At 51.7% G+C, this 23,919-nt stretch overlaps 1 protein-coding gene across 2 annotated transcripts in view; it reads left to right on the forward strand.

Moving 5' to 3' along the window:
• The window catches only part of SKP2 (S-phase kinase associated protein 2), a 217,016-nt gene that overhangs the window by 126,608 nt on the left and 66,489 nt on the right, over positions 1 to 23,919 (forward strand). For both annotated transcript variants that reach the window (XM_086960536.1, XM_086960535.1), the window contains exon 2: positions 16,730 to 16,992. In XM_086960536.1, the coding sequence (XP_086816662.1) occupies positions 16,824 to 16,992 (169 nt within the window). In that variant the 5' untranslated portion in view covers positions 16,730 to 16,823. The remainder of the gene's footprint in view (positions 1 to 16,729; positions 16,993 to 23,919) is intronic.

Below are 23,919 nucleotides of genomic sequence, written 5' to 3' on the forward strand. Positions count from 1 at the left end.
CGCAGTGGGGTATGTTCAGTCTACTCCGACAGGTTCTAAAGTATGGCTAAAAGAAGATCATATCTAAGTAATCTTTGTCCCAAATTTTTTATCCAGACTGGAAATATATTAAAGAATGATGTGACCAATTCTAGACACATTGATATATCGCCATGATCGGAGAAGTGAAAGAAAAATGGGACGGGTCAAAACGGAAGGAATAAGTAAGGGAAATCAATCACCTGTAAATTCCAAAAAGTAAGAGAATTTTATAGGAAATCGTACAGTTCTGCTGCATCTGTCGTCACTGTGTAGTGACCATGACCTGTGCCTGTGAGAGCCTTGGCCGTGTATATGATTGATGTTGTTGTTGTTGTGTGTCACAAATTGTGGCATAAATCCAGAAGGTGGGCTAGTATCCAAAGACTTGAGTGACTCAGAATGTTTCCCTGCACCACCAAAAGAGATTGAATCAGTTGATTTCCTAGTTTTAAATCTCTTCCAGAAGTTGTGTGGTGTTACCAGTTGTGTATTTTTCTTCAAGTAGTAACCACTTATGCCCCTCATCCTTGTCCACGCCTCAAAATAGCGACACAGCCACCCGTACAGGGACAATGTCACAGGGTGTTTGTTATAATAAAACAACACAAATGCTCAAAGTGGTATTTATGGAGATAATTCCAGTCCGAAAGAATTACCATCACAAAATAGTGAATCGGACGAGGAAGAAAAACTGTGCCAGTGCATATTACGTATAGAATGGTTTCTTCACATTGATAAACTTTAAATATGAGCCATTTCAAAATACAAAAAAATTTATCGTAAGGTTTTGGTGCTGAGTGCTCTGATGATCAGAGTGAATTGACAAAGTGAAAAATTGTGTAGAAATCAGGGGAAGGGTGGCATATATAAAGAGCAATCCTGTTCAGTGATCAAATACAGGTAGCCTTAGTGTATTTAATTTGCCATATGCCCCTATTGTCAGTGGCGTTTCGATTCCAAAGTGAATAGGGGAATCATAATGAGTACCAACAAATAGGAGTCAAAGCACAGAATCACCCTAGCAGAGGGCAAAAAGTTCCAGGGTTTCATTCAAGTATGCTGAGGCAAGGAACAGAGAGGGGTGCTCCAATCATTTAAAACAGCAGCTCTTTACTCAGCAAGTAGAGCCAGACAATGATACCCTACGAGCAGAGAGTTGAAATGTGAATACAACAAGGGTTTGTAGGGAAGGTCCATTGGGAGCATCCTGCTGTTTTGAGTGTGGGGTAACAATAGTATGATTGGTTGAGGTGTGAGACCACTGCAGGGTGGGGATTTAGCCAAACTGTCTGGGAATCAGTTGTCAAATCAGTGTGCTGATTAATCCATGAATGCTACTGAGAGTGTAACCTCCAGAATGCTGTAACAAACTGTAAGACTGCTTTGTGTAGACACATGGTGAGCAAAGAGCGAAAAGTGTTCTCACATTGTTCCTTGATAAGTTGCTGTGAACAAAACCTGCAAATCTGTCAATCTTAGTGCTTATGGAATGTTCCTAAGCTTGCCACAGTCAGTCACATGTTGTAAGGTGTGGCCTGCTTGGAATTTCTCTGGTTGCAATAAGGTACTATGCACAGCTTTTTACCTAGGAGTCTAATAACTTACATACCGCCGGTGATATCTTAATAACTAACAAGATCATCCTCGCACATAGCTCTGTCAAACCTTAAAATTATGAGGTGAAAATTGCACATTACAATGTCAAACTTGTAAACCAAGAGTTATATTTCTCTCCAAAAATTGGTTTACTGCTTCTCGCTTTGGGTGAACTCAACTATATTGGACCTTTGCCTTACTCACCCCTTACTCTGCTCGCTATTCTCACCATGGCGCAACCTACTACTCGCTCATCTTAAGTTCCTGGCACGGGTAGGCATTAATGCATTCAATATTGTCTATCTTCCCAAACTGTCGATGAAAGCAGCAAAGAGCTTTAAACACCATCTAATCAAACACTGTTCTGAAACTCTGATCTCTGATGCCTATTTTTGTGCATCAAAGGGCGTTGTGGTTACAGACCTTCTCTTCTACATAAGCAGAAGAGCCCATTGGAGAAGAGCCTTAACTGATCAACTTCGTTCCAAAGCTCTGTGTAAAACCCCCCATGGGTTCTATATGATCATAATTCCTTCTCCTGTCCTTAGTGCTGAACTGACCATATCTCTCTTCAATAATGGCAACATCCTCATTCAAGCCTGGACCTGGATCTGAATCGCTTTGACAGTATTTTTATTAGGATTAAAAATACACTTAGTAATCCTAATCCTGCTAGTATAGGTCATTTCAGTCTCCCTAAAGCTGCTGTACCTTCTGCGCCCTCCCACCTTGTCTCCTCCCTCCACAACCCTGACGTCAACTCTAAACCTGCCAGTCCAGATCTTTTTAGTCTCCCCACTATTGCTGAACCTCTTACTTCCCCCCACTTTGTTTCCGCCCCTCCACCTTACTCACTATGATCCGCTCTGATACAGCCCGACACTGTTAATGAGTGTAATACTCCCAATCCCAACACCGCAATTTCCATCTCTAAGTGCCAGTGATTCTAATTCTAGTGCCACTCCTATTCCACATCCAATGTTGTACCCCAGTACCTTACCTTTTAACATGCATGACCGATCCATTTGGGCAGAAGGTCCATGCCCTCCACCTTTTGCCCCGTAGGAACGGTGTCTGTCATGCTGAACAAAGGTCGGCTGGACACATTATTGACTTTCAGTTCAAGGAGCCAGGCATGCGCATTTAGCTCCGGCTCCTGGCTGCCTCAACTGATCACAGCTCCTGTGGGCATTATGTTCTCAGCTGAGCAGAGGTTCCTGAGGCCCTCCCCTCAGTGACGAGGGGTAGCGTCACTGATTACCTCGCACCTGGGCGCTTCAGTTTGAAGCCCTGAAGCGCCCAGGGTTGAGTGTCAATCAGTAACACTTCCTCACAGGGTGTGGTGGGGGTCAGTAGTCTCAATGATACCATCTCACTCTGTGATGACGTTTGGACTGCTGCCTTCCCTCATTGGCTGACCTTAGCCAATGAGGGAAGGCAGCAGTCCCACGTCTTCTAGTACCGCCGAGTTAGAGCAGAGCTGGCTGCAGGTAAGTTTGTTTTGCTTCCTTTTTTAATTGTTTAGTGTTTGTGTGCATGTATGAATGTTTGGGAAAGAATGTTGTGAATGAATGTGTAGACTGTTAAGAGGCAGAGGCAGGCCGCCCCTGCCTTTTAACCCACTACTATCTTCCTCCTCTCCTATCTCGCCGCCCAATTCACCGGACAAAGTCACAGTGCCCTCCACAGGTCAGCCTCAAAGGTTTTCTCTTCAACCTCCTACGATGAACCTGGACGCCTTCTATGCTAATACTCCCCCTCAATGGATAATATAACTGAACTCAAGTAGGTGGCTGTCTCCCCATGCGAACTTTGTGAGTGTAAGGAGCCCCACCCATTATCCTATTTTAGGCTGGTACTTGGTTTTGATAGCCTCCATTTGTTTGAGTAGAAATTGGTGGACCCCAAGCAGGATCTTCTTACTGTAAAGGATAATCTGCAGATCCCCCATCACTACTCTTCCATCAAGTATTACATTTTGCAGAGAGGAAAGGTCTTCTCTCACTAACCCTCTCAGCCCACGCTGGCCCTCTCAGCCTCTTCCTAACCACCAGTCAGGCCCCTTAGGTTTGTGCCTCAAATGTCGGTTGATGATAAACCTGCACTGTTGCTGTCGTACATAGGCTCTTCTGTCTCTACAAGCTGCATACCAACTATCTCCTCTGACCCTGGTAGATAACCTAGTGTTCAACTTAGATCCGTGAATAGGGATAACCTATTCAGATCACCACGTCTCAACTAGTAGAGGCAACTACTAACTCTCATATCAAATCGATGCTTCTCCACTGCAGAGCAGCAGTGAAACATGCAGCGGTTATCTCTGAACTTATCATCTCACAAACATTGGATCTCCTGATCCTTACTGAAACTTGGCTCCTCCCCAATGCTCGACATCTTAATTCCTCCTGAGGCTCAAAATGCTCGGATGTCTTCTTGTGGGCACCTAGTCACCGAGATCTGGAACAATGGCAAGATTGTATGTGTGCTTCACACGATATATAATCCTCCCAGGGATAACCTGCGCTTCACAGAGCCAATTATGAAGTCCATTTCCGCTTGCTCAGTCCTTCACCCTAACCAGATCTTCCTCAGTGACTTCAGCCTTCACTGGAATGACACAAATGATCCCTTAGTTTGCTCCTTTGTCTTTCTTCTCCCACTTCACCTTCATCCAGGCCTGCAATGGATCCACCCACAACAAGGGCGCTACCCATGACCTTATCATAGCTAGAGACCACACCATTCAACTTGATGACATTACCAAACAGCTGGTTTTCAATCTGAGAGACATCAACATCCATAATCTAACTAACATTAGCAAGAATCTTCTTGAACCTCCCCGTAACTTGACCAACTTGGATGAGCTGACGGATCATTATATCAACTCTTCAAGTATTCTTGATTGTTGCTCCGAAGCAACTCAAAAGGATTCTGATCAAACAATCCAAACCATGGTTCAATGGTTCCCTCAATGAGGAACGTCGCAAACCTAGGCTTTCTGAGAGACAATGGAGAAATTCTCTCCCCACTACTAGTCTCAATCCGTTAAGTAGGTTGATATGAGCTTACAACAAAAATTCACAGGGCTAAAAAGATCATTTCAGGGCTAGGCTTGAGAGCGCTAAAAACCAACCCAAGAAATTGTTTTGGAATCATCAAACAACAAGCTAACCACTCCACTAACCTTATCTCGGCACACAGGACTCCCAGCCCCAGTGAGGTGGACTTCTCAGCTCACTTCTCAGAAAAGTCAAGGATTATTTATTTATTTTTTAAACTTTATTTTTGTCATTTTGTGAAAAATACACAACAATCACCTCCCCCCCCATTTGGAATCAAAACATCACATATGCACATCAACTGACTCATTAAGGCACGGTTTGTTGGCCTAAGGCCACACTGAGATACAAAGTTACCCAAGATACATTGCAAATAATCAGACAACAGATAGCGTCCTGTGAGCACCGGGCCAGTCCCTACACTACACCCCACTGTGGCTCCGGGGGAAGTCTAGGATTATTGAACTGGATCTACAACGTGCCGCTCCTAGCTTGCGGTCTTTGAGCTCCCTTGCATTTGCCATACTGTTGGACAGGCCACATGACGGGCCGCTCTCCCCCGGCTCGACCAGGCCCGAGCCCAGTCACGCAAGCACCACACACCACCATTGCACGCCCTACGTCCCCTCAGGGACCCCTGCCCTCGAACATGATAAACTCGTGGGTCCGATCCACTGCCGGCCCATGCACCCAGCCCGGGCCGCCATCTTGGACGCCTCGCCACGAGGCCGCCTGGCCCCCGATCGACCTCAACCCTGGGCCTAGCCCAGCCTCAGACAATCCGGCACCACCCTCCACCCAGGAGGTGAGCGGGCTACTTGGCAAGTCAATGGGAGAGAGAGGTGCCGATGGCTCTCCCCCCGCCCAGTGCCGCTCGCCCATCGCCTCCCCGGGCGCTGGCTCCACCCCCCTGCTGGGTGTCTGGACTCCCTCATCCCGGACCTCCCGACCTCCAAGTGCGAGGGTCCGGACATCAAAGCACGCCAGCCCTATAACTGGGACAGCTCCAGAGCAGGAAGTCAGTTGTATCTTGGAGTCGAGAGACGTAAGAGGAACTCATCCTGGACGGACTACTGGCGCTGCCGTAGCTCTGTCCTGTGCACCATCGTCCTGCCTGTTGGCGCTGCCACAGCCGTCGTAACCTTCATTCTTCACCGTCGTCCGGATCTGCTGGCGAGGCCGCGGACCGTTGTAACCATCATCTTCATCGGGACCTGCTTGGCTTCTCCACGGCCCGTCGACCATCCTTCATCCATCTCGGGACCTGCTTGGCTCCTCCACGGCCCGATCAGCAACCACGCCGAGCTCGAGGATTGAGAGCTATTTAACTCATTGGTAACTAAGACTGTCCCGCTACCCTTTCTCCTCAACCAGAGATCAGAACCGAGGGGACCCCTGAGTCCAGACCTCCTTGTATCATAGCGACGTAACCTAAGAATTGCATATAAAGTCTCGTTAACCTTCAATCTTGTGTGGTGTCCGTCTGTGGGGGGGAAGTTACTTACCTGTACAGTCGTTGGAGACGGCTCTCCCTGGAGACCTCTCCCCGTAATCTCGGCCGACCCTCCCGGTCCGTCTAACATTGGTGGCCAGCGGCGCGATCCGAATCACCGCATAACGTACAGAGAGTAGCTCACCCCACAACGAACAACAATGTCGACTAAAGAGAGCGGATCAACTGAGAAGTTCCAAATGGAAAAACTAGAGGAATACAGCCATCGTGAACTAAAGCAGTTCTGCATCGAACTAGGTATCGCTACCACCGGACTAAGTACCAAGGACGATTTTAAGCATGCCCTAGAATCTTGGGCAGAGACCGGGGATGTCGAAACCCCTGAGCAAAGCACCGCGAAAAATACCAACACGGCCCCTGAGGGGCAAAGAACCAGTCTCTCGCAAGACGAGATCCAAGAAAGAGAAAAAGCCCGACTACACGAACTCGAAATGGCCCGACTCAAGATGGACATAGAACTCAAATTGGCCGAGCAAAAAATAAACTTAGAGCACCTTCGCCTCCGAGAAGAAAGAGAGGAGAAACAGAGGCAAAGGGAGCTCGAGGAAAAAAGACTAACGTACGAGCACGAACGGAACCTAGCCGAGATCAACCTGCGCAAACAAAATAAAGAGTTAGGGGTGCCCGACAGACCGTCCACCCCAGGGACCGCGGAGAAAAAAGTGCACATCCCCAAGGATGTGGTCCGAGAATATTTTCGAGAAGACGACATCCAGCAATGGTTTAAGGCCTATGAAATCGCGATGACTGCGCACCGGATCGATAGAACCGACTGGGGAGCCGGCCTATGGGGCAAATTCCTCAATGAGGGCCGCGATACTCTGTTACAGCTCCCAGACCACCAGATGACCTCCTACGACCATATGAAAGCGGCCCTCCTCACCCGCTATGGCCTCACGCCCGAGATGTACCGTCAGAGGTTCCGAGACTGCACACGCATTCCAGGTACAACTTGGGTGGACTATGTAACGTACTTTAGCCGAGCCTTCGAAGGCTGGATCAGAGGGAACAACGTCACGACCTACGAGCAGCTGTTCAATCTGATGGTATGGGAGCATCTGTCCAACAATTGCTTCATTGAACTACGCCAACACCTCCTCGACAGCAAGTTAACCGATCCCCGGCAGCTCGCAGCCGAAGCTGACCGGTGGGAGATCACCAGAGTGGGCCGGAATGGGTCCTACGAGCAGAACAGGAACAACAATGGTCACTACCGACCCAGAGGAGGAGGAGGGGGCCAAGGACGAGGAAGAGACAATACTCCGGCCGCCCCCGCTACCAGCACCACCCCCCCGGCCAACCGGGGCAGCACCCCGGCGCGACCGGGATACAGAGCCAATGTTACATGTCACCGATGCCAACGAGTCGGCCACTATGCAAACGACCCAAGCTGCCCGCAGTATCAGAGTCCAAGACCCCGCCAGGTGGCCGCCGCGGCACTAGGGGAAGAACAGATCTCCGAGGAACAAGAAACAGGCGAGCAAGAGTATCAAGAGTGGGAGCCAGCCGCCATGACTCTCGCGTGCTTAGGGGGAAGAGACATGGTCCCGCGGGTCCCCCTACCCGCTAACACCCAGAAGTACAGCCAATGGGTGAGCATCAATGGACAACGGGCCGAAGCCCTTCGAGACACCGGGGCCAGTGTGACAGCCGTCCGCTGTCATCTGGTGACCCCAGAACAATATCTACCGAACGTTCTCTGCCCTGTGCGATCAGCCGACAACTCGGAAAGTCTGTGTCGGATGGCCTGCGTCCCCTTTGAGTGGGGAGGGGTCTCCGGCATGTTGAAGGTAACGGTCCGAGACGACGCCCCCGTGGAATGCCTCCTCGGAAATGACCTGGAAAGCTCCCCGTGGGCAGCCGTGGAGCGAAAAGAACACTTGGGGATGTTGGGCGTCCCAGACTGGGCGTGCGTCACCACCCGGTCCATGGCCGCCCGTGCCAACCATCACCCGGAAGAACCAGAATGGCCGGCGCCACCGCCTCCGGTCGCCCCCGCCGAGACCCCCGACCATGGCATCCCCCTCGAACTTGCTCAACCTTCCGACCTCGCTAATCTTGATCAGTGGGCTCAAGAAGGGGGACCCACACAAGAACAATTTCGTCAGGAACAGAAGACCTGTCCCTCCCTTGAGGGACTCCGACAACAAGCGCTCGCCCAAAGCGCCGGGGATACCTCCGGAACTCATTGGGTCTACTGGGACAATGATCTATTGTACAGCGAGCAACGAATCGCCGAGCTGGGGGCCAACCGAGTACTAGTGGTGCCCCTCCGCTTTAGAGACTTCCTGCTAAACCTGGCCCACGATGCCCCCCTGGCAGGGCACCTGGGACAGGATAAAACCTACAGCCGCCTAGTGACCCACTTCTTCTGGCCCAAAATGAGAAACGATGTGCACCAGCATTGCCGATCTTGCCCCACGTGCCAAGCCAGTGGGAAGAGCGGCCGCAAATTAAAGGCTCCCCTGCAACCCTTTCCAGTAGTCACAACCCCATTTGAGAGGGTCGGGATAGACATTGTGGGACCCCTGGACCCGCGTACAAGACAAGGCCATCGCTTCATCCTGGTACTAGTGGACCACGCCACCCGCTACCCTGAGGCTATTCCTCTCCGGACCGTGACAGCCCCAGTGGTCGGCCGGGCCCTGATGGGGATCTTCTCCCGTGTGGGGTTCCCCCGAGAAGTCGTCAGTGACAGAGGCACGAACTTCATTTCTAAATATATGAAGTCCCTCTGGCAACAGTGTGGGGTCACCTACCGCTTCACGACCCCCTATCACCCCCAAGGAAACGGACTTGTTGAGCGGTTCAATCGCACGCTAAAAGGGATGATCGGGGGATTGGAAGAGCCCCTCCGTCGCCAGTGGGACGTGCTGCTGCCGTGCCTCCTCTTCGCCTACCGGGAGGTCCCACAGAAGTCCCTAGGCTTCAGCCCCTTCGAGCTGCTCTATGGGCACCCAGTACGGGGGCCACTCAGCCTGATCAAAGAAGGCTGGGAGATGCCTCCGGCCAAGAGTCCTCCAGATGTCTTCCGGTACCTCCTCACCCTCCGCAACCAGTCCCGGCGGTTCAGAGACCTAGCAAAAGCCAACCTAGAGGCCAGTCAAGAGGACATGAAGAAATGGTATGACCAGAACGCCTCATCCATTGAATTCGAGCCGGGGCAACAGGTCTGGGTAATGTCCCCCACCGAACCGTGCGCTCTCCAAGACAAATGGACGGGACCCTTCAAGGTAATCGAGCGCAAGGGTCCTGCCACCTATCTGATCGATATGGAGTCCGCCCGGAATCCGCTCCGAGTCCTCCACACCAACAGACTGAAACCCCACTTTGCACGAACAGAACTCAGCCTCTTGATGGCCACAGACAATGGGGTTGAAGACGACTCCGAGCCTCTCCCTGACCTCTTGCGGACCCAGGAGCAAGACGGCTCCGTGGATGGGGTCCGACTCTCGGAGACCCTCACCAGAGAACAACGGCAAGAGTGCCAAGCCCTCCTATCACGGTTCGCCAGTCTGTTCTCCCTCACCCCGGGTGTCACTTCCTGGTGTGTGCACGATGTGGACACCGGAGACAGCCCTCCTATCCGCCACCGGGCCTACCGCGTACCTGATCGGGTACGGGCCTGCATCCAGGCGGAAGTAGCTAAGATGCTCACGCTCGGGGTCATCGAGCCCTCAGACAGTCCATGGGCCAGCCCGGTCGTACTGGTCCCCAAAGCAGCCGCCCCCGGGACCACACCAGAACTCCGGTTCTGTGTCGACTACCGGGGTCTGAATGAAGTCACCAGAGCGGACGCACACCCCATCCCCCGGGCAGATGAACTGGTCGACCGAATGGGCGCTGCCCGCTACCTCAGCATCTTCGACCTGACGGCAGGTTATTGGCAGATCGGCCTCACACCCCGAGCACAAGAACGCTCTGCCTTCTCCACCCCCGATGGCCACTATCACTTTACGGTCATGCCCTTCGGCATGAAGAACGCCCCAGCGACGTTCCAACGGCTCGTCAATCAGGTCCTGGCGGGGCTCGAAGAGTTCAGCGCCGCCTACCTGGACGACATCGCTGTGTACAGCCACCATTGGACCGAGCACCTCCACCACCTCCAAGCAGTGCTGCAAGCCCTTCAGCGAGCTGGCCTCACGATCAAGGCCAGCAAATGCCAAATTGGACAAGGGTCGGTGACCTACCTCGGACACCAGGTGGGAAGCGGCCTAGTGGCCCCCCTACAGCTGAAAATTGCCGCCATCCAGAACTGGCAACCCCCTATCACTCAAACTGAGGTGCGAGCCTTCCTGGGCCTCACGGGCTACTACCGAAGGTTCGTGAAAGATTATGGTACCATCGTGGGGCCTCTCACCGAACTCACGTCAAAAAATCAGCCCAAGAAGGTGAACTGGACCCCAGAGTGTCAAGCGGCATTCGAACAGTTAAAGGCCGCCATGTGTTCCGCTCCTGTGCTCCAGGCCCCAGACTACAGCCGGGAGTTCGTCGTCCAGACGGACGCCTCCGACCAGGGCATTGGGGCGGTCCTGTCCCAAGTGAACACCGAAGGCCTCGATCAACCGGTGGCCTTCATCAGCCGGAGACTCCTACCCCGGGAACAACGCTGGAGCACCATAGAGAGGGAAGCCTTCGCTGTGGTATGGGCCCTCAAGAAGCTCCGGCCCTACCTTTTTGGCACCCACTTTCGGGTGCAGACTGACCACCGACCCCTGCAGTGGTTGATGCATATGCGGGGGGAAAACCCAAAATTGCTACGCTGGTCCATCTCCTTACAAGGTATGGACTTCACAGTCGAACACCGGCCTGGGTCCGACCACGCCAACGCCGATGGCCTGTCCCGGTTTTTCCGCCTCGACGAAGAGAGTCCCCAAGAGGATGGGTAACTCTCCCCGCCTTCAGCTGGGGGGGACGCATGTTGGACAGGCCACATGACGGGCCGCTCTCCCCCGGCTCGACCAGGCCCGAGCCCAGTCACGCAAGCACCACACACCACCATTGCACGCCCTACGTCCCCTCAGGGACCCCTGCCCTCGAACATGATAAACTCGTGGGTCCGATCCACTGCCGGCCCATGCACCCAGCCCGGGCCGCCATCTTGGACGCCTCGCCACGAGGCCGCCTGGCCCCCGATCGACCTCAACCCTGGGCCTAGCCCAGCCTCAGACAATCCGGCACCACCCTCCACCCAGGAGGTGAGCGGGCTACTTGGCAAGTCAATGGGAGAGAGAGGTGCCGATGGCTCTCCCCCCGCCCAGTGCCGCTCGCCCATCGCCTCCCCGGGCGCTGGCTCCACCCCCCTGCTGGGTGTCTGGACTCCCTCATCCCGGACCTCCCGACCTCCAAGTGCGAGGGTCCGGACATCAAAGCACGCCAGCCCTATAACTGGGACAGCTCCAGAGCAGGAAGTCAGTTGTATCTTGGAGTCGAGAGACGTAAGAGGAACTCATCCTGGACGGACTACTGGCGCTGCCGTAGCTCTGTCCTGTGCACCATCGTCCTGCCTGTTGGCGCTGCCACAGCCGTCGTAACCTTCATTCTTCACCGTCGTCCGGATCTGCTGGCGAGGCCGCGGACCGTTGTAACCATCATCTTCATCGGGACCTGCTTGGCTTCTCCACGGCCCGTCGACCATCCTTCATCCATCTCGGGACCTGCTTGGCTCCTCCACGGCCCGATCAGCAACCACGCCGAGCTCGAGGATTGAGAGCTATTTAACTCATTGGTAACTAAGACTGTCCCGCTACCCTTTCTCCTCAACCAGAGATCAGAACCGAGGGGACCCCTGAGTCCAGACCTCCTTGTATCATAGCGACGTAACCTAAGAATTGCATATAAAGTCTCGTTAACCTTCAATCTTGTGTGGTGTCCGTCTGTGGGGGGGAAGTTACTTACCTGTACAGTCGTTGGAGACGGCTCTCCCTGGAGACCTCTCCCCGTAATCTCGGCCGACCCTCCCGGTCCCTCTAACACATACCTATGGCAGGGGGTGCATCTTTCTAACCCAGAGTGTGCACTCCCAAAAACAACCCCTCTTGGAATTCTTTCCTACTCCAGGATGTTGCGTAGCTGTTACATTCTTTGGAGTCCTTAAAACCCTCCATTTCAGTGATCCCTACCCGCTAAGCTTCTCAAAGATCTCTACTCTGCCATTCTCCCACTCTTGGCCCGGATCATTCAAGAATCTCTCTAGCAAGGGAGGATTCCTGACTTTCTTATGATGGGACCAGTCACGCCCATCCCCAAAAAGCCTAATGCCAACTTAGCTAAAACCTAAAATCTTTGTCCGATCACCAGGTTCACGACTTTAGCTAAATTGCTCGCGAAATGCGTTCACATACTGCTCTGCAACGACATTGAGAAATGTGAGCACCTTGACCTCTACCAGTTGGGTTTCAAAGCAGGGCACAGTACTGAAAAAGTGGATGATGCCTTAAGATCTCTTGACCAAAATGCTCCTTGTCTTCTGATCCTTCTTGACTTGACCTCTGTATTTGACACCATCAAACATGGTAACCCCATCCTATGTTGAAGAAGAGCAATCAAGTTATCTGGCCCTGTCTTAAATTTGTTTGCCCTTTTCTTACATAACCATACCCCATAATCAAAGTTAACCAATCACTTGCTGCTAGTACCCCGGTCACAATTGGAGTACCTCAAGGTTCCACACTCTCGCACACGCTCTTCAACATCTTCATGGAACCTCTCCCTGATATTCTGAACTGCTCTAGCATTCAATACCATGTGTCTGCTGATGACACTCCACTGTATTTGAAGATTTCCTCTCCAGATCACATACAAACTTTTGATGGTGCGCTTCTAAAAATGTAACAATGGTTAACGCTTAATCATCTGCTATTCAATGCCCTCAAAACAGAATTCCTCCTGATTGCCCCCTGTAACCACTTGACTCCTACGTAAGACTGGATCAAACAACTTTCCGCACTCATCTACACCCCTGCTTACTCTTTAGGCGGCACCCTGGACAAACACCTAAATATACAAGCGCACATCAGTGCCACTATTAGGAATGCCAATCAGCTCAACACTCTTAGGAAAACAAGCCTTTCTTATCTGCTGAGGACATCCAGTCCATACCCTAATTATCTCACGATTGGAATATGGTTTGGTGATCCTAGCTGTGCTTCCTAAAGCTAGTTTTGCTCTGCTAAGTGCCACTCTGAATGCCTCTGCCAGACTCGTCACAGGCTCCAGAAAACATGCCCATATCACACCTGACTTAATTCAACTTAACTGGCTTTACATTGAAGCACGGATCAATTTCTAAATAGCCTGAATGATGCACAAAGCTATTAACCTCAACACCCCCGTTTACCAGGAAATAAAACTTGAGCTGTCTGGCTCTAGTCTGAACGTAAGATGCTCCAATACTCTACTACTGAAACCTCCTAAATTCAACAAGAAAAGACCTTGCAACCGTGCCTTCTCCGGGCTTGCTCCAAGAATTTGGAGCGCCCTTCCTCCTGAGATCAGATTCAACCCATCAACTGTTTCATTCAAAAAACATGTCAGAGGACTACTCCTGATTTATCTTCATCAGCAATAGCCCCAATGCCATTTTCTAATTACTTCCTTCTCCTGTTGGTGTTTGGTTGTCCTTTTGACATACCGCTCTGGTAGGACTGTACAGCGCCTACCTGTCGATCACTTTAAAAAAACAATTTGTCTTTTTCCTCCCCATGACTTTTTTATGTTTCAGGTACTTATGTTCCATATTGTTACAAAAAGGGGGTGGGGTCGCACACTACTCACACACCGGCGGAAGTTGCCCCTAAGGACTCTGTTCATTGTAGTAGAGTGTTCGCGATGCATCATCTTTCGAACTTGCTATCTTCGCTGTCTTCGCCATCCCTGGACACGTGTTTCGGGTTTTCAACCCTCGTCAGCAGGGAGGCAGTGTTCTGGGGTCGCCGATGGCTGCCAATATCTGCCAGGTATAGTACCACTCCGGCGCGTAGGTGCGGGATCCCAGGCTCGTCAGCATTCCATATTGTACTATACTAATGCTGTTGGCTCATGCCAACGTTCGTCCGTTGTACAGCACTCTGATACCCGTTTGAGTCTTGTTTGCGCTCTATAAAAAGTTTCAAATACATTAAAAAATCAGCTTCTGTTTTGCTGTTGTCACATTGCGGCGTGGCAGAAGGAAGTGGTGAGGTACCAGTCGCTTAAGATGAGTTGCTTGGAAATGGGCTTGTGTTAGTATCAATTGAGTCAGATGATGGGTTAGTGCCAGGCCAGAATGTTGCAGCTTCTGCACCTGCAAAGAGACATGGAGAGGGTTGGAAGTTTAACAATTGGGATACATAGTCATGAAGCTGCAATGCTTATTCAGTACACCTCTCGGGTATAAAAAAGTTGCATGGACCTACATTAATGAATCTCCTTTTCCTTTTCTATTTTGTTGTTTTGGGAGTGCTAAAATATTTAGAATTTGGGTGCTGTCTTTCGGTCCTGAAAAAAATATTCCTTCGCCAGGCTGTCCTTGGGTTTCTGAAGGGGGCAGGGATGGTTCATTTGTTCATTATTATTATTTATTTTGTAGAGCGCGTAGTCATCCTGAAGTATCCCAGCTCATGTAAATCTTGGTTTGTGTCTCCTACATAATAGGAACCATTGGGGCAATCCACACACATGATTAAGCCACATTTTTGGATACACATTTGAAACTTGTGTGTAATTTGCAACCCTCTCCCGCTTGCGATACATTTATTGCATTCGAAGTCTGGACGTGCTGGCAGGTTAAAAACATTGTAGCATGCTATTTTCCCATTCTAATTGAATGGGTTAGGTAATTTGCATTCTACTGTAATTCCTTTTAGAGTGTTCAGGTGCCAAAAGTATCAAAAGGGGAATGTTTGGGAAGAAATCTTTCAGTTTATTCGGCTGTAGATTAAGCAGCAATCTTGCTTAAGGCTTCTAACTCTGTATGTGACAATGTATGGGACCTGATCTAGGGCCTTTTTAACTTGTATTCCAAGAGGTTGCATTGTTGTGCTGCTGGTTGTCCATGGTTCTTTGTGTTTACTCATGGTTTGTAAAAGTCAGATCTCAAGGCCTTATGACACCATCCTGATCAGTTGTATCTGAGCATATCCACTTTTAGCTTTGCTGAATGTTATCACAGCAGTTGAAGCTGTCTCTCTTTAGGTAGCTAGCTTTGTTTTTTGGTTTGCAGTAGACTGGTTAGTAGCTTGTCAATTTTTGTTGCATCAGGTAAATGTACTCTTACGGTTAATGTTTGGGTTTAGTGCATTAAGTCTCTTACGACCTTAAGCAGTCATTCAGGGGGTTCTCCTCAATGTTGTGGAGGTATCCTAATGGTTCGTGGTCACATGTGGTAAGAAAATCACTTTAAAGCTAGACCGAGAGTACCTGTGTTACAGTGGTAATACCAGTCACTTTGAGATTTATCATTTTCAAAAGTGTGATAGATGTGGTTGAATGTGAACTCTCTGCACTTTGCTACAGTGTCAACCAAATAGTTTCGTAGCTCATCTGGCTTTACCGGCCAGTCAAATCTGTGTCTAGGATATGTATGTACATAAACTCTGTCTGAGGTTTCCAATATTGTTCCCTTTGGGAGAGAGCCAATAGTCTCCATTTTGTTCTGCACATTAGTGGTGTCTTGGATCTAACTGGGAGTACATCTTAAAATGGTTTCAGAGTGGATTTTCTACCCAGCTAGAAATGTTTCCAATGTGCCTGAAACATAGATAATTGGATGCTCACGCTGTCCTCCTATGAGGATTTTGGAAAGCACGGGCACCCTGCCTGATGCTGTGTTCTCTTTTGGGGTCCCTAGTGTGTTCTCGGATGTTGACTTCTCTTTTGTATTGCTTAGTTTGATCTTCCTTCAGTTTCACATAATCTCCTACTGTAGAACGTTTGCTGCTTGCTTCCTACTGGTGTCCATTATGACAACTGCTCCCCTCCTCCCATCTGCTAGTTTAATTATTTATATGCACAATTTTAGTGTGGCTGACACTCAGGATCCCATTATCTACAGGGAAACGCCCATAGTTGTAAAGTATTTATCGTGGCACATATTGCATATGTTTTGTTGACGTTCTGCAGGGTCTGGAGCTATAGCACGGGTTTCCTTGAACTCGAGGGAAATAGTGAACCTGCCAATTACAGATCACAGACAAGCTGTTGATTTGGGACCACAACATTTTCCGTGTTGAAATATAAATATGCTTTTGCATTATTCCCATTTCTTGTAGGAGGCTAGAAATTGAAATATGCCACCTTATAAAAACAAGAAATGGTGCATTTGTTCAAAGGTCTGCTTCTTAAAAGATAATGGAAGGGCAGCTTTATTTACACCCTTCCCCAAAGCTGCATGTTTGGGATGGTCTCATATTTATTGGTAGCGAGATCAACTTTTGGAATGGTTTATTTCTGACCATGACATAGTGTGTTCTCATTTCCCCCACGCTAGTGCCCCCATTTGGTTTGTGAAAGCATCTGCATTGAAAATTGACTAATCTCTGATGTGGATTTTTCCTGCTAGGCGACATCTTCAGGATATCTCTGCTTCCAGCAACAACATTACCAACTTTACATGGGCCTGGGATTCAAGCAAGACGACAGAGCTGCTCTCTGGGATGGGGGTGTCGCTTATAGACAAGGAGCTGCTGGACACCGAGAACACACCCCAGGAACAGATCCTGAGTTCATCACCACCTCATAAAAGGAAGCGCCTTGCTGATAAGGATAGTGATCAGTGCTTTGTGATTGCACGAAGGCCCAGGCAGAGCCGGGAGATAAGTCGTGGTATGTGCCAAAACCATTTTTGGGCTTTGCAAGACTAGAAGTTGGGCTGATAAAGTTGAAGGGAATCCATGGTGTGACATGGTAAGAGTGCTAAATCTAAGATAAGAATAAACTAAGAGATGTCCCAATAGAATATTCTGGGATAACTCTAGTCCTTTTTTACATCATGTCCATAGAGACCACTTTGAGCTGATCTATTGTGGACAATACCAAAACGTAGATAGAGTTGCTAAAGACCATTGGTTGGCTTTTTTGTCAGTCTCATATGACATTTTTGTATTTGATAGATTTCTTTCCTAATCTTGTTTCTCTCTCTTGCTATACTTTTGATTAGATAACTTGTATACTTTACCTGCTCATGTTCAAGAAATGACTATTTATCTATATCTGTGAGCACTCCATGGGAGTGCATAGGTTTTCTTGCCAACTCCCCTGTATTCTACCCCTCCCTCACATCCACTCTCCTCTGCCCCTAGACAAATGGCAAATTCTCTTACTAACTCCGCCCCCCCCCCCCCGCTCCCCCTCCCGCGCCCCAGGACAGCGTGGGAAATCAATTCATAGGGGTGAAAGATCAATCAGTTTTGCAAAGAAAGTCTCAAATGTTGCTTGTATATTGTTTTAGATTAATTACTCACATGCAAACATTCAGAAACTTTACCATGGACTTTGTGGTTTGTAACTTACATTTTCTGGCTTTCTATTTGCTGGCTTTGTTTTAGGCTGTCCAGGTTCAGTTCATCCCTCTCAAGGAGCAAGCTTTTTCACAACTCTCCTTACGTTCTTTCACAAGTGCCCCTTCCTGGAGACAGGCCTGTGAATCTTGTTCTTATCTTGTCACATTTGCAACTCAAAGATAGAGGTCAAATGATCGGCTCGGTCTTTCGAGGGAGCTTGGCGTTTTTTAGGGCTCGCCTGCTGATGCGCTTCTGCGCATCGCTGGCGAAGCTCTATTATGGCCTATCCAGACTTTATCTACCACTGGCGATTTCTTGAAGTGCATGTGCTTTTTAGGTCATTGCGCAAGCGCAAGCCCTAAAAAGCGCGTGCACAATGCCACCAGCCGCCTGCCTGCCTGCCTCGCATTACCACATCAAAGGCAGCCCTCCCAGTGCATTTCTCACCCCCTAATTATTCACGGCCAGCCGGCCGTACTTTCAGTCTCCTTTTACAACCTGTTTAACTTGTTTTCTCAATTGCTGACTCCCATCTTTCGCCACCAGGGCTTCAGCTTTACAGTCTGTGCCAGGGTTTCCCTGACTCGGTGCTTTATTATTCAGATGCTCAAAAACAGAGGTGGTCGTCTCTGCTCCCTCCCTTTGTTTGCAAAGCAATTCAGGGCTTCGCCACCCATCAAGGCTTGCAGTTTGCCTAATCTAAAAATCCCAAGGCCCCCACACCATCTCCTGCACATTGCTGCTTATAAATTTCAGTGCTTTAGCAAAATATGACAGATGTGCAGCGCAGACTTTGCTTGTTTTTTTCTACAATGGCTTCGATTGTTGGCTTGAAATGTACACTGTTCGATTGCCAGAAGCAGGGCTTCGTAGAAATAAATACAGGCTTATATCTAAATGTGTTACAAATAAAAAACGACATATTTCCTCTATCACAAACCCTAATGGAACTCGCAGACTGTGTTGACATGGCGGTCTGTGAGTGTTAGGTAAGAGAGGCAGAGTGCTGTACTATCACAGAGGAGACATCAAAATGTATTTTCTTCAAATGTGTGCTCCTATTAGGTATAGGGCTAACAATCTGCCGTTCGAAAACTTCAGAACACTTAGACGTTCCAGAGCAGCAAGTACTCACTTTTTGGTATACTATATTATATTACTATTGTAGGTATCGGTGCTTTGTATAGCACCAACATGTAGCCCTCCAGTCACGTCCGATCACTTGCATAGCCTGCAGCGATTGAAGAAAAGCTAGATACGCCACGCGGCATTGTTTACAAGCTAGACACACTTCTTCATTTATATATTTATTTGTTTATTTATTGGTATTTTCCGTAGTGCCTACATATTGCGTTTATACATTTTAGAGCTTTTTGACTCCCCGAAGGAGGAATGAGCCGGGCTTGAGCTAGCCTGTAAGCTAAAGAGACTTTTTAAAAATGTTTTATTTGCTGGATATTAGTATAGGTCCTGTCGTTTGTATAGCGTCAACATGCCATCTTTCAGACACCTTATAGCACATTTTGATCCTAGAGTGCAAAAATGTAGTTGCTGTATATTCCCTGGTAGCTCCGTTTACCTGACTCCTTTACAAAATAGAAAGAAAATAACCGAGGCATCCACCACATAGCTCCACAGATGCACCCACCACACAGCTCCACAGATGCACCCACCACACAGCTCCACAGATGCACCCACCACACAGCTCCACAGATGCACCCACCACACAGCTCCACAGATGCACCCACCACACAGCTCCACAGATGCACCCACCACACAGCTCCACAGATGCACCCACCACACAGCTCAACAGATGCACCCACCACACAGCTCCACCGACACAACTCCACCGATGCACCCACCACACAGCTCCACAGATGCACCCACCACACAGCTCAACAGATGCACCCACCACACAGCTCCACCCACACAGCTCCACCGATGCACCCACCACCCAGCTCCACCGATGCACACAGCTCCAAGGACACAGCTCCACCGATGCACCCACCACACAGCTCCACTGATGCACCCACCACACAGCTCCACCGATGCACCCACCACACAGCTCCACCGATGCTCCAACTAAGCTCCACCAATGCACCCACCACACAGCTCCACCAATGCACCCACTAAGCTTCACCGATGCACTCACCACACAGCTTCACTGATGCCACAGCTCCACCGATGCACCCACCACACAGCTCCACTGAATCACCCACCACATAGCTCCACCGATGCACCCACCACACAGCTCCACCAATGCTCCAACTAAGCTCCACCAATGCACCCACCACACAGCTCCACCAATGCACCCACTAAGCTCCACCCGTGCACCCGCCACACAGCTTCACCGATGCACCCGTCACAGAGCTCCACAGAGGCACCCACCACACAGCTCCACCGATGCACCCACCACACAGCTCCACCGATGCACCCACCACACAGCTCCACCGATGCACCCACCACACAGCTCCACCGATGCACCCACCACACAGCTCCACCTACACAGCTCCACCGATGCACCCACTACCCAGCTCCACCGATGCACACAGCTCCAACGACACAGCTCCACCGATGCACCCACCACACAGATCCACTGATGCACCCACCACACAGCTCCACCGATGCACCCACCACACAGCTCCACCGATGCTCCACCAATGCACCCACCACACAGCTCCACCAATGCACCCACTAAGCTCCACCGATGCACCCACCACACAGCTTCACTGATGCCACAGCTCCACCGATGCACCCACCACACAGCTCCACCGATGAACCCACCACACAGCTCCACCAATGCACCCACCACACAGCTCCACCGATGCCCCCACCACACAGCTCCACCGATGCCCCCACCACACAGCTCCACCGATGCACCCACCACACAGCTCCACCGATGCACCCACCACACAGCTCCACCGATGCACCCACCACACAGCTCCACCGATGCACCCACCACACAGCTCCACCGATGCTCCAACTAAGCTCCACTAATGCACCCACCACACAGCTCCACCAATGCACCCACTAAGCTCCACCGATGCACCCACCACACAGCTTCACCGATGCCCCAGCTCCACCGATGCACCCACCACACAGCTCCACTGATGCACCCACCACACAGCTCCACCAAAGCACCCACCACACAGCTCCACCAAAGCACCCACCAGACAGCTCCACCGAGGCACCCACCAGACAGCTCCACCGAGGCACCCACCACACAGCTCCACCGAGGCACCCACCACACAGCTCCACCGAGGCACCCACCACACAGCTCCACCAAGGCACCCACCACACAGCTCCACCGATGCACCCACCACACAGCTCCACCGATGCACCCACCACACAGCTCCACTGATGCACCCACCACACAGCTCCACCAAAGCACCCACCACACAGCTCCACCAAAGCACCCACCAGACAGCTCCACCGAGGCACCCACCAGACAGCTCCACCGAGGCACCCACCACACAGCTCCACCGAGGCACCCACCACACAGCTCCACCGAGGCACCCACCACACAGCTCCACCAAGGCACCCACCACACAGCTCCACCGATGCACCCACCACACAGCTCCACCGATGCACCCACCACACAGCTCCACTGAAGCACCCACCACACAGCTCCACCGAAGCACCCACCACACAGCTCCACTGATGCAACCACCGCACAGCTCCACCAACACAGCTCCACCGATGCACCCACCACCCAGCTCCACCGATGCCCCTACCACACAGCTCAACCGACACAGCTCCACTGATGCACCCACCACACAGCTCCACCGATGCACCCACCACACAGCTCCACCGATGCACCCACCACACAGCTCCACCGATGCACCCACCACACAGCTCCACCGATGCACCCACCACACAGCTCCACCGATGCACCCACCACACAGCTCCACCGATGCACCCACCACACAGCTCCACCGATGCACCCACCACACAGCTCCACCGATGCACCCACCACACAGCTCCACCGATGCACCCACCACACAGCTCCACCGATGCACCCACCACACAGCTCCACCGATGCAACCACCACACAGCTCCACCGATGCAACCACCACACAGCTCCACCGATGCACCCACCACACAGCTCCACCGATGCACCCACCACACAGCTCCACCGATGCAACCACCACACAGCTCCACCAATGCACCCACCACACAGCTCCACCAATGCACCCACCACACAGCTCCACCAATGCACCCACCACACAGCTCCACCAATGCACCCACCACACAGCTCCACCGATGCAACCACTACACAGCTCCACCAACACAGCTCCACCGATGCACCCACCACCCAGCTCCACCGATGCACCCACCACCCAGCTCCACCAATGCCCCACCACACAGCTCCACCGACACAGCTCCACTGATGCACCCACCACCCAGCTCCACCGATGCACCCAGCACACAGCTCCACAGATGCACCCACCGCATAGCTCCACCGATGCACCCACCGCACAGCTCCACCGATGCACCCACCACAAAGCTCCACCGATGCACCCACCACAGCTCCACCGATGCACCCACCACACAGCTCCACCGATGCACCCACCACACAGCTCCACTGATGCACCCACCACACAGCTCCACTGATGCACCCACCACACAGCTCCACTGATGCACCCACCACACAGCTCCACTGATGCACCCACCACACAGCTCCACTGATGCACCCACCACACAGCTCCACTGATGCACCCACCACACAGCTCCACTGATGCACCCACCACACAGCTCCACTGAATCACCCACCACATAGCTCCACCGATGCACCCACCACACAGCTCCACCAATGCTCCAACTAAGCTCCACCAATGCACCCACCACACAGCTCCACCAATGCACCCACTAAGCTCCACCCGTGCACCCGCCACACAGCTTCACCGATGCACCCGTCACAGAGCTCCACAGAGGCACCCACCACACAGCTCCACTGATGAACCCACCACACAGCTCCACCAATGCACCCACCACACAGCTTCACCGATGCACCCACCACACAGCTCCACCGATGCACCCACCACACAGCTCCACCGATGCACCCACCACACAGCTCCACCGATGCACCCACCACACAGCTCCACCTACACAGCTCCACCGATGCACCCACTACCCAGCTCCACCGATGCACACAGCTCCAACGACACAGCTCCACCGATGCACCCACCACACAGATCCACTGATGCACCCACCACACAGCTCCACCGATGCACCCACCACACAGCTCCACCGATGCTCCACCAATGCACCCACCACACAGCTCCACCAATGCACCCACTAAGCTCCACCGATGCACCCACCACACAGCTTCACTGATGCCACAGCTCCACCGATGCACCCACCACACAGCTCCACTGAATCACCCACCACACAGCTCCACCGATGAACCCACCACACAGCTCCACCAATGCACCCACCACACAGCTCCACCGATGCACCCACCACACAGCTCCACCGATGCCCCCACCACACAGCTCCACCGATGCACCCACCACACAGCTCCACCGATGCACCCACCACACAGCTCCACCGATGCACCCACCACACAGCTCCACCGATGCTCCAACTAAGCTCCACTAATGCACCCACCACACAGCTCCACCAATGCACCCACTAAGCTCCACCGATGCACCCACCACACAGCTTCACCGATGCCACAGCTCCACCGATGCACCCACCACACAGCTCCACCGATGCACCCACCACACAGCTCCACCAAAGCACCCACCAGACAGCTCCACCGAGGCACCCACCACACAGCTCCACCGAGGCACCCACCACACAGCTCCACCGAGGCACCCACCACACAGCTCCACCAAGGCACCCACCACACAGCTCCACCGAGGCACCCACCACACAGCTCCACCGAGGCACCCACCACACAGCTCCACCGATGCACCCACCACACAGCTCCACCGATGCACCCACCACACAGCTCCACTGATGCACCTACCACACAGCTCCACAGATGCACCCACCACACAGCTCCACTGAAGCACCCACCACACAGCTCCACCGAAGCACCCACCACACAGCTCCACTGATGCAACCACCGCACAGCTCCACCAACACAGCTCCACCGATGCACCCACCACCCAGCTCCACCGATGCCCCTACCACACAGCTCAACCGACACAGCTCCACTGATGCACCCACCACACAGCTCCACCGATGCACCCACCACACAGCTCCACCGATGCACCCACCACACAGCTCCACCGATGCACCC

This window comes from Lissotriton vulgaris, chromosome 3_1 (assembly GCF_964263255.1).
Source record: "Lissotriton vulgaris chromosome 3_1, aLisVul1.2, whole genome shotgun sequence".
Taxonomy (NCBI): domain Eukaryota; kingdom Metazoa; phylum Chordata; class Amphibia; order Caudata; family Salamandridae; genus Lissotriton; species Lissotriton vulgaris.